This window comes from Stenella coeruleoalba, assembly GCF_951394435.1.
Source record: "Stenella coeruleoalba genome assembly, chromosome: 2".
Classification (NCBI taxonomy): domain Eukaryota; kingdom Metazoa; phylum Chordata; class Mammalia; order Artiodactyla; family Delphinidae; genus Stenella; species Stenella coeruleoalba.
This window is the reverse complement of record NC_137147.1, coordinates 143,606,639-143,624,952: the sequence shown is the minus strand read 5'-3', so window position 1 is coordinate 143,624,952 and position 18,314 is coordinate 143,606,639. Positions and strand designations below refer to the sequence as shown.

General features: G+C 39.8%; 1 protein-coding gene across 15 annotated transcripts in view; it reads right to left on the bottom strand.

The window, feature by feature from the left end:
- HERC1 (HECT and RLD domain containing E3 ubiquitin protein ligase family member 1) overlaps window positions 1-18,314 on the bottom strand; it is a 214,636-nt gene that overhangs the window by 21,765 nt on the left and 174,557 nt on the right. For all 15 annotated transcript variants that reach the window (XM_079914124.1, XM_079914122.1, XM_079914121.1 and 12 more), the window contains 5 exons: window positions 12,229-12,330; window positions 11,060-11,233; window positions 9,324-9,617; window positions 834-899; window positions 534-659 (listed from right to left, as the gene is read on the bottom strand). In XM_079914124.1, the coding sequence (XP_079770250.1) occupies window positions 534-659; window positions 834-899; window positions 9,324-9,617; window positions 11,060-11,233; window positions 12,229-12,330 (762 nt within the window). The remainder of the gene's footprint in view (window positions 1-533; window positions 660-833; window positions 900-9,323; window positions 9,618-11,059; window positions 11,234-12,228; window positions 12,331-18,314) is intronic.

The following is an 18,314-nucleotide window of genomic DNA, read 5'->3' as shown; positions in this document are numbered from 1 at the left end:
AAAATAGTAAAGACTGGCTGGAGGCCACAAGAAGCAGAAATTGCAGGGGATATACACATGAAAGAATAGTGTATCCTGGGGCTTACCGAGGTAGAGAAGAATGGAAGAGAAAGCAGTGGCCTCAAGAAGGGTTTAGAAATATAGTAATTATTAGACGAGGGGAGGAGTGTCAATGAAATCTGGTTAAAGATCCCAGTAAGTTTATGGCCCCCAAAGAGAGAATTAATAATTACCAATATCTTAACTTCTATAAATATATGCTGGGCAGGCATAATGCATCATGATGTTAATTCATGATACGTGAAAACAAGAAAAATTTAGAAACTTATTAACAAAATCTAAGTCTGATAAAAACTCTAAAAAACTTTTATTTAGAAGCTATATACAAGCTATATATCATGACTTTCTTTGGTGATTCCTCACAATAGACTATGCAATGGACAAACTTTATCCTACAGTAAGTTACTGACAGCAAGGGAATCAGAATTGTCAGTTCCCAAGTTTCTTCTACATTTCTTTACCCTGTTAGTTACCTGTTGGGCCTGTGAGAATGAGGGAGCTGCTGCAGGTACCATTACATTTCTTCCAGCTTCTGCCAGCTGTCCATGCCTGCCAGCACCCCACAGGTAGACATCACATTTACCTCCCAGGTGCCAGTCCTAGAAAACCACAATCAAGTCAAAATTTGATTCATTAATTCATTCAAACAAGCATGTACTAGGTACTAAGTGTGTACCAGCCTCTATGGGGGACACCAGGACACGAACACACAAGCATTTGCAACCAGAAGATTTACTAAGAACCACCATACAGTTATCTTTATCTTTACTGACCTCAGGTCTGGAAGTTGCCCAAGACATAATTTGTTCATCCATGCCATTAATCCATTTACTGTTATCCTGAAAGACAGCAAACACCAGGGTCAATTTTGCTTAGTCAATATTTATGTTTTTTGGGGTTTTTTTTAGGAGGCCTTAAAAATGATCACTTATTTTTAAATAGGAAAGGAGAAGCCCAAGATCACATGGTCAGTTACAAGCAGCATGAAGACCAGAATGCAGCCCTCCCTTCTCCCAGGCCACGTTTTGAGAAAATCTTTTTGCGAATGATTTATCTGTTCTTAACAACTGAGTCTTAAAGAATTTGGTAATATTATGAGAATTTAAGAGCAGTTTCACAATCATGCCAAACTTGATTTTTAATATTCCCTTTACTATAAACACTTGCATTATCAACTATCACGAACACATTGGAGATTCAAAGCTAACCATTTCTGAGCACCCATAGGTACAAGGTCATCTGCAGGAGCCACCACCCCCGTGATCTCGTTGTATGGCTGTGGGCAGGTCACCTTTCTAGGCTGCAGCTTCCTCATCTACAAATGACATATTTGAGGCAAATGGGCTCAGAAGGATACTTCCTAATTAAAATATTCTATATTTAGATAATTTCCTTCAATTCACATGTCTCTTTTATACTGTATCTTTATTTATATATTCAAATGTTTGTTTATATAAATCTTAACTAGGTAAAGGGGTTGTTAGAGCAAGTGCTGGCCTGCACTATCTACCCCGGCATTTTATCTCCATCACAGTTTCTGTATCTAGACGCTTTCAAATACAATCAGAAAGAAATGACAACTAAAATGTTCTCTTAAACATTATTGAAGTGCCAAATAATTTAGAATCTATAATTGGAATAAATCTAAAAAGATGACCAGGAAAAGATGCTAAAAAATATTTATAAATATATATATACTGGGGGACCTTCAAGATGGCAGAGGAGTAAGATGTGGAGATCACCTTCCTCCCCACAAATACATCAAAAATACATCAAAAATACATCTACATGTGGAACAACTCCTACAGAACACCTACTGAATGCTGGCAGAAGACCTCAAACTTCCCAAAAGGCAAGAAACTCCCCACATACCTGGGTAGGGCAAAAGAAAAAACAGAGACAGAAAAATAGGGATGGAACCTGCAGCTTGGGGAGCTGTGAAGGAGGAAAAGTTTCCACACACTAGGAAGCCCCTTCACTAGCGGAGACGGGGCAGGGGGGTGGGCAAGGGGGAAACTTCAGAGTCACGGAGGACAGCGCAGCAACAGGGGTGCAGAGGTCAAAGCGGAGAGATTCCCGCACAGAGGATCGGTGCTGACCAGCACTCACCAGCCCGAGAGGCTTCTCTGTTCACCCGCTGGGGCGGGCGGGGACTGGGAGCTGAGGCTCGGGCTTCAGGCTTCGGAGGTCAGAACCCAGGGAGAGGACTGGGGTTGGCTGCGTGAACAGAGCTTGAAGGGGGCTAGTGTGCCACAGCTACCTGGGAGGGAGTCCGGGAAAAAGTCTGCAGCTGCTGAAGAGGCAAGAGACCATTGTTTCGGGGTGTGCGAGGAGAGGGGATTCCTTCCCTGTCTGCCCACAGAAGCACCACCTAAATGAGCTCCAGAGATGGGTGCGAGCTGTGGCTATCAGCTCGGACCCCAGAGACGGGCATGAAATGCTAACGCTGCTGCTGCAGCCACCAAGAAACCTGTGTGCAAGCACAGGTCACACCTCCCATGCCGGGAACCTGGGCAGCCCGCCACTGCCAGGGTCCTGTGATCCAGGGACAACTTCTCTGGGAGAACACACGGCATACCTCAGGCTGTTGCAATATTATGCTGGCCTCTGCTGCTGCAGGCTCGCCCCACATTCCAATTATAACTACTGTACCCCTCCCTCCCCCCAGCCTGCATGAGGAAGAGTGGGCTAATCAGCTGCTGCTTTAAGCCCCTCCTGTCTGGGTGGGAACAGATGCCCTCAGGCAACCTACATGCAGAGGCGGGGCCAAAACCAAAACTGAACCCCAGGAGCTGTGTGAACAAAGAGGAGAAAGGGAAATTTCTCCCGGCAGCCTCAGGAGCAGCGGATTAAATCTCCACAATCAACTTGATGTACGCTGCATCTGGAGAATACCTGAATAGACAACGAATCATCCCAAAATTTAGGTGGTGCACTTTGGGAGCAACTGTAGACTTGGGGTTTGCTGTCTGCGACTGACTGGATTCTGATTTTTATGTTTATCTTAGTACAGTTTTCAGTGCTTGTTATCATTGGTGGATTTGTTTATTGGTTTGGTTGCTCTCTTCTTTTTTTAATTATTTTTATTTTAATAATTAAAAAAAATTAGTATTACTATTATTCTTTCTTTTTCTCCCTTTGCTTTTGATCCGTGTGGCTGACAGGGTCTTAGTGCTCCAGCCTGGTGTCAGGCCTGAGTCTCTCTGGTGGGAAAGCTGAGTTCAGGACACTGGACCACCAGAGACCTCCTGGCCCTGTGTAATATCAATCAGTGAGAGCTCTCCCAGAGATCTCCAGCTCAACGCTAAGACCCAGCTCCACCTAACAGCCAGGAAGTTCCAGTGCTGGACTCCCCATGCCAAACAACCAGCAAGACAGGAACACAAGCCCACCCATTAGCAGAGACACTGCCTAAAATCATACTGAGTTCAAAGACACACCAAAACACACTACTGGACGTGGCCCTGCCCAACAGAAAGACAAGATCCAGCCCCACCCACCAGAACACAGGCACCAGGTCCATCCACCAGGAAGCCTACACAAGCCACTGAACCAACCTCACCCACTGGGGGCAGACACCAAAAACAACGGGAAATACGACCCTGCAGTCTGTAAAAAGGAGACTCCAAACACAGTAAGTTACACAAAAAGAGAAGACAGAGAAATATGCAGCAGATGAAGCAGCAAGGTAAAAACCCACCAGACCTAACAAATGAGGAGGAAATAGGCAGTCTACCAGAAAAAGAATTCAGAGTAATGATAGTAAAGATGATCCAAAATCTTGGAAATAGAATAGACAAAATGCAAGAAACATTTAACAAGGAAGCCTAGAAGAACTAAACAGCAAACAAACAATGATGAACAACACAATAAATGAAATTAAAAATTCTACAGAAGGAATCAATAGCAGAATAACTGAGGCAGAAGAACGGATAAGTGACCTGGAAGATAAAAGAGTGGAAATAACTACCGCAGAGCAGAATAAAGAAAAAAGAATGAAAAGAATTGAGGACAGCCTCAGAGACCTCTGGGACCACATTAAACACACCAACATTTGAATTATAGGGGTCCCAAAAGAAGAAGAGAAAAAGAAAGGGTCTGAGAAAATATTTGAACAGATTATAGTTGAAAATTTCCCCAACACGAGAAAGGAAATAGTCAATCAAATCCAGGAAGCGCAGTGAGTCCCATACAGGATAAATCCAAGGAGAAACATGCCAAGACACAAATTAATCAAACCAACAAAAATGAAATTCAAAGAAAAAATAGTAAAAGCAGCAAGGGAAAACCAACAATTAACATACAAGGGAATCCCCATAAGGTTAACAGCTGATCTTTCAGCAGAAACTCTGCAAACCAGAAAGGAGTGGCAAGACATATTTAAAGTGATGAAAGGGAAAAACCTACAACCAAGATTCCTCTACCCAGCAAGGAGCTCATTCAGATTTAACAGAAAAATTAAAACCGTTACAGACAAGCAAAGGCTAAGAGAATTCAGCACCACCAAATCAGCTCTACAGCAAAGGCTAAAGGAATGTCACTAGGCAGGAAACACAAGAGAAGGAGAAGACTTACAATAACAAACCCAAAACAATTAAGAAAATGGGAATAGGAACATACATATCGATAACTACCTTAAATGTAAATGGATTAAATGCTCCAAACAAAAGACATAGACTGACTGAATGGATACAAAATAAGACCCATATATATGCTGTCTACAAGAGACCCACTTCAGACCTAGGGACACATACAGACTGAAAGGGAGGGGATGGAAAAAGATATTCCATGCAAATGGAAATCAAATGAAAGTTGGAGTAGCAATTCTCATATCAGACAAAATAGACTTCAAAATAAAAACTAGTACAAGAGACAAAGAAGGACACTACATAAGGATCAAAGGATCAATCCAAGAAGAAGGTATAACAATTGTAAATATTTATGCACCCAATATAGGAGCAGCTCAATACACAAGGCAAATGGTAACAGCCATAAAAGAGGAAATCGAGTGTAACACAATACTAGTAGGGGACTTTAACATCCCATTTCACCAATGGACATATCATCCAAAATGAATATAAATAAGGAAACACAAGCTTTAAATGACACATTAAACAAGATGGACTTAATTGATACTTATAGGGCATTCCATCCAAAAACAACAGAATACTGTTCTTCTAAAGTGCTCATGGAACATTCTCCAGGGTAGATCATATCTTGGGTCACAAATCAAGCCTTGGTAAATTGAAGGAAAAATGAAATCATATCAAATGTCTTTTCCAACCACAACACTACAAGACTAGATAGCAATTACAGGAAAAAAACTGTAAAAAAATACAAACACATGGAGGCTAAACAATATGCTGCTAAATAACCAAGAGATAACTGAAGCAATCAAAGAGGAAATCAAAAAATACCTAGAAACAAATGACAATGAAAACACGATGGCCCAACACCTATGGGATGCAGCAAAAGCAGTTCTAAGAGGAAATTTATAGCACTACAATCCTACCTCAAGAAACAAGAAAAATCTCAAATAAACAACCTAACCTACGTACAGCTGATTCACTTTGTTATGAAGCAGAAACTAACACACCATTGTAAAGCAATTATACTCCAATAAAGATGTTAAAAACAAAAAAACCCCAAAAAACCCTAACCTTACACCTAAAGCAATTAGAGAAAGAAGGACAAAAAACCCGCCAAAGTTAGCAGAAGGAAAGAAATCATAAAGATCAGATCAGAAATGAAGGAAACAATAGCAAAGATCAATAAAACTAAAAGCTGGTTCTTTGAGAAGATAAGCAAAATTGAAAAAACATTAGCCAGACTCATCAAGAAAAAAGGGAGAAGACTCAAATCAATAGAATTAGAAATGAAAAAGGAGAAGTAACAACTTCTGCAAAAATACAAACGACCATGAGAGATTACTAAAAGCAACTATATGCCAATAAAATGGACAACCTGGAAGAAATGGACAAATTCCTGGAAAAGCACAACCTTCCAAGGCTGAACCAGGAAGAAACAGAAAATATAAACAGACCAATCACAAGCACTGAAATTGAAACTGTGATTAAAAATCTTCCAACAAACAAAAGTCCAGGACCAGATGGCTTCACAGGCAAATTCTATCAAACATTTAGAGAAGAGCTAACACCTATCCTTCTCAAACTCTTCCAAAATACAGCAGAGGGAGGAACACTCCCAAACTCATTCTACAAGGTCACCATCACCCTGATATCAAAAAAAGTCAAAGATACCACACAAAAAATAAAACTACAGGCCAATATCACTGATGAACATACATGCAAAAATCCTCAACAAACTACTAGAAAACAGAATCCAACAGCACATTAATCATACACCATGATCAAGTGGGGTGTATCCAGGAATGCACGGATTCTTCAATATATGCAAATCAATCAATGTGATACACCATATTAACAAACTGAAGGATAAAAACCATATGATAATCTCAACAGATGCTGAAAAAGCTTTCGACAAAATTCAACACCCATTTATGATAAAAACTCTCCAGAAAGTAGGCACAGAGGGAACCTACCTCAACATAATAAAGGCCATATATGACAAACCCACAGCCAACATTGTTCTCAATGGTGAAAAACTGAAACCTTTCCTCTAAGACCAGGAACAAGACAAGGTTGCCCACTCTCACCACTCTTATTCAACATAGTTTTGGAAGTTTTAGCCACAGCAATCAGAGAAGAAAAACAAATAAAAGAAATTCAAATTGGAAAAGAAGTAAAACTCACTGTTTGAAGATGACATGATACTATACACAGAGGATCCTAAAGATGTGATCAGAAAACTACTAGAGCTAATCAATGAATTTGGTAAGGTAGCAGGATACAGAAGTAATGCAAAGATATCTCTTGCATTCCTATACACTAATGATGAAAAATCTGAAAGAGAAATTAAGGAAACACTCCCATTTTACCACTGCAACAAAAAGAATAAAATACCTAGGAATAAACCTACCTAAGGAGAAAAAAAGACCTGTATGCAGAAAACTATAAGACACTGATGAAAGAAATTAAAGATGATACAAACAGATGGAGAGATATACCATGTTCTTGGATTGGAAGAATCAACATTGTGAAAATGACTCTACTACCCAAAGCAATCTACAGATTCACTGCAATCCCTATCAAACTACCAATGGCATTTTTCACAGAACTACAACAAAAAATTTCACAATTTGTATGGAAACACAAAAGACCCCAAATAGCCATAGCAATCTTGAGAAAGAAAAAGGGAGCTAAAGGAATCAGGCTCCCTGACTTCAGACTATACTACAAAGCTACAGTAATCAAGACAGTATGGTACTGGCACAAAAACAGAAATATAGATCAATGGAACAGGAGAGCCCAGAGATAAACCCAGGCACATATGGTCACCTTGTCTTTGATAAAGGAGGCATGAATATACAACAGAGAAAAGACAGCCTCTTCAATAACTGGTGCTAGGAAAACTGGATAGCTACAGGTAAAAGAATGAAATTAGAACACTCCCTAACACCATACACAAAAATAAACCCAAAATGGATTAAAGACCTAAATGTAAGGCCAGACACTATAAAACTCTTAAGAGGAAAACACAGGCAGAACACTCCATGACATAAATCACAGCAAGATCCTTTCTGGCCCACCTCTTAGAGAAATGGAAATAAAAATAAACAAATGGGACCTAATGAAACTTAAAAGCTTTTGCACAGCCAAGGAAACCATAAACAAGACCAAAAGACAACCTCAGAATGGGAGAAAATATTTGCAAATGAAGCAACTGACAAAGGATTAATCCCCAAAATACACAAGCAGCTCATGCAACTCAATATCAAAAAAATCAATCAACCCAACCCAAAAATGGGCAGAAGACCTAAATAGACATTTCTCCAAAGAAGATATACAGATTGCCAACAAACACATGAAAGGATGCTCAACATCACTAATCATTAGAGAAATGCAAATCAAAACTACAATAAGGTACCACCTCACACTGGTCAGAATGGCCATCATCAAAAATCTACATACAATAAATGCTGGAGAGGGTGTGGAGAAAAGGGAACACTCTTGTACTGTTGATGGTAATGTAAATTGATAGAGCCACTACGGAGAACAGTATGGAAGTTCCTTAAAAAACTGAAAATAGAACTACCATATGACCCAGCAATCCCACTACTGCACATATACCCTGAGAAAACCATAATCCAAAAGGAGTCATGTACCACAATGTTCATTGCAGCTCTATTTACAATAGCCAGGACATGGAAGCAACCTAAGTGTCCACTGACAGATGAATGGATAAAGAAGATGTGGCACATATATACAATGGAATATTACTCAGTCATAAAAAGAAACGAAACTGAGTTATTTGTAGTGAGGTGGATAGACCTAGAGTCTGTCATACAGAGTGAAATAAGTCAGCAAGAGAAAAACAAATACCGTATGCTAACACATATATATGGAATCTAAAAAAAAAAAAAAAGTTCTGACAAACCTAGGGGCAGGATAGGAATAGATGCAGACGTAGAGAATGGACTTCAGGACATGGGGAGCGGGAAGGGTAAGCTGGGACGAAGTAAGAGAGTAGCGCTGAGATATATACACTACCAAATGTAAAATAGATAGCTAGTGGGAAGCAGGTGCATTGCACAGGGAAATCAGCTCGGTGCTTTGTGACCACCTTGGGGGATGGGATAATGAGGGTGGGAGGGATATGCAAGAGGGAGTTGATATGGGGATATATGTATACATACAGCTGATTTACTTTGTTATACAGCAGAAACTAACACAACATTGTAAAGCAATTATACTCCAATAAAGATGTTTAAAAAATAAAACAAAACAAAATGAAGGTACCTTTTACAATGTTATTGTAAATAGAAGAAATACAGATAAGCTCTAACAGGGGAAAAATAATAAATATACACACACACACACACACATATATATGCACACACACTAACAAGGTACCTATGGACAAGAAAATGAGAAAATGTGACTATGTCATTGAAAACCAGCACATTTATAAGAGCTCCACAATTCTCATAATCAATCCCTGTCACCAAAGAAGACTTCCATCAGATTGAAAGTGAGTATCTGAACTCAAAATATTTTAAGTTTATATAAGGGTGTGCTTCTTGCTCTATTCAAGCTAGCAAATACTTATTGAGGGTCTGCTACTTACTAAACATCCATAATACAATCTCAGTTACATATAACAGTAGCTCATACTACACTTACCATTAGGAGTACAAGTTCATCCTCTGGAACAGGCTCTAGATCGGGAACAGTAAAAGATTCTGGAAACTGTGCTCCATTGGTCAGGGCTTCAGCAGCTTTTATGGTGGTTGAGAAACATTCTAACCAGGCCCACTCATTTGGATTCCACGATGCAGGGTCAGGGAGGCAGTTCTGGTGGTGTGGTGGCACTGGAGGATTACACAGCAGCTGATCCAGATGAAGTCCCACAGCAAGGGAAGCCAGACATTGCATATAGGGGCTGTGAACAAGCTGGTCACCACAAACCACATGAGGCTAAGAGAAAATGCAAGGATATTATGCTGAAGAGCCTCTGCCAAATAATATAAATTAGCCTCCTGCATTCTGAAAGCCTGTAGTCATATTTTAACTTTACTGTTTTTTTTAAGCTTTTTACTTTGAAATAATTTTAGATACATAGAGAGTTGCAGAGATAGTACAGAGAATTCCTATAAACCCTTCACACAACCTTCTGTAATGTTCACATCTTATATAACCATGGTGCGATAATCAAAGCTAAGAACGTAACACTGGTTACAATAATAACTAAACCACAGAACTTTATAGGGTTTCCCACTAATGCTCCTTTTCTTTTATTTTCTTTTTAAAAAATATTTATTTATTTATTGGCTGTGTTGGGACTTAGTTGTAGCACGTGGGCTCTAGAGGGCCCAGCTTAGTTGCCCCTCAGCATGTGGGATCTTAGTTCCCCAAACAGGGATCGAACCCGCGTCCCCTGCACTGGAAGGCGAATTCTTAACCACTGGACCACCAGGGAAGTCCCTAATGCTCCTCTTCTGCTCCAAGATTCAACCCAGGACACCACACTGCATTTAGCATATTTTTCATTACAGTTTTTCTTGAATTAAAAAAAAAAAGGCAGATAACTGAACCATGGAGACCTGCTCCCTCTCACATTTCCTCCTTTACCAAAAGAACCCTGGTAGCCATCAAAGACAACCTTCTTCCCTGGCCCTCCCTAGATGTACTAGAGCAACTCTGTGAGAGACTGAGCGATTCAGTAAAGAAAACCTGGGCAAACCTCAGTGAAATTAACTGGGTGTGGTTAACAGCTGATAAGATTAATGTAGCATGGCAAAAAAAAAAAAGGAAAAAGGAAAAACCCCAGGTGAGCTCTGCCTAGGAGCAGCATACTGTGACTACTGAGGGCTGAAAGACAGGCTATACAGGATCATGGCCTGGGCAACAAGTCCAAATTCCGTAATTTCCCATTCTAGTATTTAATGACCTTACTTAATTCAACCTTACCTCTTCTACTAAACTTTCCACAAGGATTCACCTGATAAAGTGGACAGGATGTTCACTCTGACGCCCATATCCATTCCCCCTCCCAACTGTGGGATGGCAAAGCCACACAAAAATAGATATATGGGTCAGAAAAGGGAAGATGATATACTCTGAGGTACAGGGATTTAAAGAAGTTTTGGAATGAATAAATAATCTGACATGAATAATAGAAACACTATACAAATTTGAGGGTTATTTAAAAATTTTACTCCCACTAAAATAAAGTAAAAGCAGGCTTAGGATTACTAAACAACTGTTTTAGACATGAATTATCTTCATGTGATTCTGCCCAAACAGCCCCACTTATTTTACTCAGACCTCATACTCTTAAGGGATAAATTCAAAGCTATAATTCCAATTCCAAAGCACCAGTCATCTGTAGATCTGCAAGAACGAGTGTAATCAGTTACCTTTTCATAGGCATACTGCTCCTGAAGCATCACGGGGAGCCGCTCCAGAAATGCTCTCATGCAGGGAGCCATGTTTAATCCCAGAACACCCTGTTGTTTCAGTGCTGTCCTACAGGTTGCTAAAACATGATTGGCAGCAGCCCATTCTGCTGTACAATTCACGACCAAAACATCCTGATGAAAAATAAACCATGCCACATGATATTTGTTTAAATAAAAGAGAGACATTTCATCACCATTCATATATGAGAAATTCCTTCTAGTAATACATTAAACACTTTTGCTTTTTGGACATTTTATGCTATACTTTTAATGCCTATGAACTTCAAAACATCTTAAATTTTGTCTAAGGTAAAAACAAGTGAGTAACTGTAAAATGTGTGAACTACCATGGATTAGCTGATTCTTCTTAAAGAGAATTATTTGCTAGCTCATAGGACTTGTAGGACAAGGTATCTAGTATATTTTAAGAGTCTGACATGACCACAAGGATACTAGAGGAAGTAGTACTCTGCTGAGGGACACACATCTACAAGAGAAGCAGCACTGCTCTGTGGCTCTATGGTTTATTCTATGCAGGCTACTACTGCCTATGGTCTGATTCTATATTTTACTTCTAGTAGGACTGTTCATGCAGGTTTTCAGCTCTATTTTAATATTACCACATATTAACCACATAAATGTAAACCAAAGCAGCACATTGACACTATTCATTAAGGGTATGAAAAGCAATACTGTAAGAGATACTGTCATATCATAGAATTATTTCACAGTAGAGGGCTAGTATTTTTTAGTAGAACATTAAATTTGAAAGCCAAGATATATTCTGTATAGTTGAGTTAAAGGTCTTTGAGGTAGTCCTTCTTTTTGGGGAAAATTCTTTAGATAATTTAGTGCTGTCTCAAAAATCATGGCAGAAAGTAATAAATTCTCTTTATAATTTCCAGTGGAAAGTCATTCAATAATTAAGCATTTTTCCCAAAGTATAGGGTACAGGAGCGTACCAGGTTCTAGTTTTCCTTCTGCCACTAAACAGCTGCATTATCTTGGGCAAGTAATAATCCCTCTGGATATCATTTTTTGCCTCGGTAAAGTGGGATGCTTGGACTACGATTTTTAAGATACCTTACAGGCTAACAACTTACAACTTGATATGATTGTAAAATTACCTTTGATCTATTTGAGCAAGCAGCTACCCCAACATCTGGAATCCATACTGTGGTCTGAATAGCTCCAGAGCCAATCACAACAGTTTGCAAGACAGAGCCATCCTAAAATGAGATGTATTTATCAATATACACTACTTATCTAGTTAGCCATTATTTACATTTTAAATTTATACTTCATGTTCACAAAAACTTATTGTAAAACCTACACTTTAGGTACATTTGGCAATGCCCAACTGCATACTACTATCCAATTTTCTAGAGCCTTTTCTAAATGATTTTAAAAATACATCATTAAGAAAAAATAAGGGCAGGGGAGCCTTCAAGATGTCAGAGGAGTAAGACGTGGAGATCACCTTCCTCCCCACAAATACATCTACATGTGGAACAACTCCTACAGAACACCTACTGAACACTGGCAGAAGACCTCAGACTTCCCCAAAGGCAAGAAACTCCCCACGTACCTGGGTAGGGCAAAAGAAAAAAGGAAAAACAGAGACAAAAGAATACGGACAGGACCTGCACCTCTGGGAGGGAGCTGTGAAGGAGGAAAAGTTTCCACACACCAGGAAGGCCCTTCACTGGCAGAGATGGGGTGGGTGAGGGGGAAGCTTCGGAGCTGCAGAGGAGGGCGCAGCAACAGGGGTGCAGAGGTCAAAGCGGAGAGATTCCGGCACAGAGGATCGGGGCCGACCAGCACTCACTAGCCTGAAAGGCTCATCTGCTCACCTGCCAGAGCAGGTTGGGGGCTGGGAGCTGAGGCTCGGGCTTCGGAGGTCAGACCCCAGGGAGAGGACTGGGGTTGGCTGCATGAACACAGCCTGAAGGGGGCTAGTGCGTCACAGCTACCCGGGAGAGAGTCCACGGAAAAGTCTGGACCTGTCTAAGAGGCAAGAGGCCATTGTTTCGGGTGCGCAAGGAGAGGGGATTCAGAGCACTGCCTAGACGAGGAGATGGGTATGAGCTGCAGCTATCAGCGTGGACACCAGGCACAGGCGTGAGACGCTAAGGCTGCTGCTGCAGCCACCAAGAAGCCTGTGTGCAAGCACAGGTCACTATCCACACCTCCCCTCCCAGGAGCCTGTGCAGCCTGCCACTGCCAGGGTCCCGTGATACAGGAACAACTTCCCCAGGAGAACACACGTTGTGCCTCAGGCTGTTGCAATGTCATGCTGGCCTCTGCCGCCGCAGGCTCGCCCCACGTTCGTACCCCTCCATCCCCCCGGCCTGAGTGAGCCAGAGCCCCCTAATCAGCTGCTCCTTTAACCCCATCCTGTCTGGGTGGGGAACAGACGCCCTCAGGCAACCTACATGCAGAGGCGCGGCCAAATCCAAAGCTGAACCCCGGGAGCTGTGCGAACAAAGAAGAGAAAAGGAAATCTCTCCCAGCAGCCTCAGGAGCAGTGGATTAAATCTCCATAATCAACCTGATGTACCCTGAATCTGTGGAATACCTGAATAGACAAGAAATCATCCCAAAATTGAGGCAGTGCACTTTGGGAGCAACTGTAGACTTGGGATTTGCTTTCTGCATCTAATTTGTTTCTAGCTTTATGTTTATCTTAGTTTAGTATTTAGAACTTATTATCATTGGTAGATTTGTTTACTGATTTCGTTGCTCTCTTCCTTATATATATATATAATTTTTTTTTCCTTTTTCTTTTTGTGAGTGTGTATGTGTATGCTTCTTAGGGTAATTTTGTCTGTATAGCTTTGCTTTTGCCATTTGTCCTAGGGTTCTGACTGTCCGTTTTTGTTTTTTTTTTTTAGTATAGTTTTTAGCAATTGTTATCATTGGTAGATTTGTTTTTTGGTTTGCTACCTCTCTTCTTTCTATTTTTTATTACTTTTTAATAATTTTTTTCTATTTTAATAACTTTATTTTATTTATTTATTTTTTCTTTCTTTCTTTTTTTCTCCCTTTTCTTCTCAGCCATGTGGCTGACAGGGTCTTGGTGCTCCGGCCTGGTGTCAAGCCTGAGCCTCTCAGGTGGGACAGCCGAGTTCAGGACATTGGACCACCGGAGACTTCCCAGCCCCATGTAATATCAAATGGTGAAACCTCTCCCAGAGATCTCCATCTCAACGCTAAGACCCAGCTCCACTCAATGACCAGCACGCTCCAGTGCTGGACACCCCATGTCAAACAACTAGCAAGACAGGAACACAAGCCCACCCATTAGCAGAGAGGCTGCCTAAAATCATACTAACTTCACAGACACCTGAAAACACATCACTGGACATGGTCCGGCCAACCAGAAAGACAAGATCCAGCCCCACCCACCAGGCACCAGTCCCCTCCACCAGGAAGCCTACACAACCCACTGAACCAACGTTAGCCACTGGGGGCAGACACCAAAAAACAACGGGAAATACAAACCTGCAGCCTGCAAAAAGGAGACCCCAAACACAGTAAGTTAAGCAAAATGAGAAGACAGCAAATAGACAGCAGATGAAGGAGCAAGGTAAAACCCCATCAGACCAAACAAATGTAGAGAAAATAGGCAGTCTACCTGAAAAAGAATTCAGAGTAATGATAGTAAAGATGATGCAAAATCTTGGAAACAGAATGGAGAAAATACAAGAAATGTTTAACAAGAAACCAGAAGAACTAAAGAGCAAACAAACAATGATGAACAACACAAAAAATGAAATTAAAAATTCTCTAGAAGTAATCAACAGCAGAATAACTGAGGCAGAAGAACGGATAAGTGACCTGGAAGATAAGAGTGGAAATAACTATGGCAGAGCAGAATACAGAAAAAAGAAAGAAAAGAATTGAGGACAGCCTCAGAGACCTCTGGGACAACATTCAACACACCAACATTCGAATTCTAGGGGTCCCAGAAGAAGAGAAAAAAAAAGGAACTGAAAAAATATTTGAAGAGATTATAGTTGAAAACTTCCCTAATATGGGAAAGGAAATAATCAAGACCAGGAAGTGCAGAGAGTCCCATATAGGAAAAATCCAAGGAGAAACATGCCAAGACACATATTAATCAAACCAACAAATATTAAATTCAAAGAAAAAAATATTAAAAGCAGCAAGGGAAAAGCAACAACGAACATACAAGGGAATCCCCATAAGGTTAACAGCTGATCTTTCAGCAGAAACTCTGCAAGCCAGAAGGGAGTGGCGGGACAAATTTAAAGTGAGGAAAGGGAAACACCGACAGCCAAGATTACTCTACCCAGCAAGGATCTCATTCAGATTTGACAGAGAAATCAAAAACTTTACAGACAACAAAAGTTAAGAGAATTCAGCACCACCAAACCAGCTCTACAACAAATGCTAAAGGAACTTCTCTAGGCAGGAAACACAAGAGAAGGAAAACACCTACAATAACAAACCCAAAACAATTAAGAAAATGGTAATAGGAACGTACATATCAATAATGACTTTAAATGTAAATGGATTAAATGCTCCAACCAAAAGACATAGACTGGCTGAATGGATACAAAAATAAGACCCATATATATGCTGTCTACAAGAGACCCACTTCAGACCTAGGGACACATACAGACTGAAAGGGAGGGGATGGAAAAAGATATTCCATGCAAATGGAAATCAAATGAAAGCTGGAGTAGCAATTCTCATATCAGACAAAATAGACTTTATAAGACTATTACAAGAGACAAAGAAGAGACGAGAGACAAGAAACAAGAGACTATATAATGATCAAGGGATCAATCCAACAGACAAGAGACTACATAATGATCAAGGGATCGATCCAAGAAGAAGATACAACAATTGTAAATATTTATGCACCCAATATAGGAGCACCTCAATACATAAGGCAAATGCTAACAGCCATAAAAAGGAAAATCGACAGTAACACAATAATAGTAGGGGACTTTAATACCCCACTTTCACCAATGGAAAGATCAACCAAAATGAAAATAAATGAGGAAACACAAGCTTTAAATGATACATTAAACAAGAAGGACTTAATTGATATTTTAGGACATTCCATCCAAAAACAGCAGTTTACACTTTCTTCTCAATTGCTCATGGAACACTCTCCAGGAGAGATCATATCGTGGGTCACAAATCAAGCCTTGGTAAATTTAAGAAAATTGAAACCGTATCAAGTATCGTTTCCGACCACAATGCTACGAGACTAGATATCAATCACAGGAAAAAATCTGTAAAAAATACAAACACATGGAGGATAAACAATACACTACTAAATAACCAAGAGATCACTCAAGAAATCAAAGAGGAAATCAAAAAATACCTAGAAACAAATGACAATGAAAACATGATGACCCAAAACCTATGGGATGCAGCAAAAGCAGTTCTAAGAGAGAAGTTTATAGCAATACAATTCTACCTCACGAAACAAGAAAAATCTCAAATAAACAACCTAACCTTACACCTAAAGCAATTAGAGATAGAACAAAAATACCCCATAGTTAGTAGAAGGAAAGAAATCATAAAGATCAGATCAGAAATAAGTGAAAAAGAAATTAAGGAAATGATAGCAAAGATCAATAAAACTAAAAGCTGGTTCTTTGAGAAGATAAACAAAATTGACAAAACATTAGCCAGACTCATCAAGAAAAAAAGGGAGAAGACTCAAATCAATAGAATTAGAAATGAAAAAGGAGAAGTAACAACTTCTGCAAAAATACAAAGGACCATGAGAGATTATTACAAGCAACTACATGCCAATAAAATGGGCAATCTGGAAGAAATGGACAAATTCTTGGAAAAGCACAACGTTCCAAGACTGAACCAGCAAGAGAAAATATAAACAGACCAATCACAAGCACTGAAATTGAAACTGTGATTAAAAATCTTCCAACAAACAAAAGTCCAGGACCAGATGGCTTCACAGGCGAATTCTACCCAACACTTAGAGAAGAGCTAACACCTATCCTTCTCAAACTCTTCCAAAATACAGCAGAGGGAGGAATACTCCCAAACTCATTCTACAAGGCCACCATCACCCTGATACCAAAATCAGACAAGGATGTCACAAAGAAAGAAAACTACAGGCCAATATCACTGATGAACAAACATGCAAAAATCCTCAACAAACTACTAGCAAACAGAATCCAACAGCACATTAAAAGGATCATACACCATGATCAAGTAGGGTTCATCCCAGGAATGCAAGGATTCTTCAATATACGCAAATCAATCAATGTGATAAACCATACTAACAAACTGAAGGATGAAAACCGTATGATCATCTCAATAGATGCAGAAAAAGCTTTTGACAAAATTTAACACCCATTTATGATAAAAGCTCTCCAGAAAGTAGGCACAGAGGAAACTTACCTCAACATAATAAAGGCTATATGTGACAAACGCACAGCCAACATCATTCTCAATGGTGAAAACTGAAATTATTTCCACTAAGATCAGGAACAAGAAAAGTTACCCACCCTCACCACTATTATTCAACATAGTTTTGGAAGTTTTAGCCACAGCAATCGGAGAAGAAAAAGAAATAAAAGGAATGCAAATCAGAAAAGAAGAAGTAAAATTGTCACTGTTTGAAGATGGCATGATACTATACATAGAGAATCCTAAAGATGCTACCAGAAAACTACTAAAACTAATCAGTGAATTTGGTAAAGTAGCAGGATACAAAAGTAATGCACAGAAATCTCTTGTATTCCTATAGACTGATGATGAAAAATCTGAAAGAGAAATTAAGGAAACACTCCCATTTTACCACTGCAACAAAAAGAATAAAATACCTAGGAATAAACCTACCTAAGGAGAAAAAAGACCTGTATGCAGAAAACTACAAGACACTGATGAAAGAAATTAAAGATGATACAAACAGATGGAGAGACATACCATCTTCTTGGATTGGAAGAATCAACATTGTGAAAATGACTCTACTACCCAAAGCAATCTACAGATTCACTGCAATCCCTATCAAACCATCAATGGCATTTCTCACAGAACTACAACAAAAAATTTCACAATTTGTATGGAAACACAAAAGACCCCAAATAGCCAAAGCAATCTTGAGAAAGAAAAACAGAGCTGGAGGAATTAGGCTCCCTGACTTCAGACTATACTACAAAGCTACAGTAATCAAGACAGTATGGTACTGGCACAAAAACAG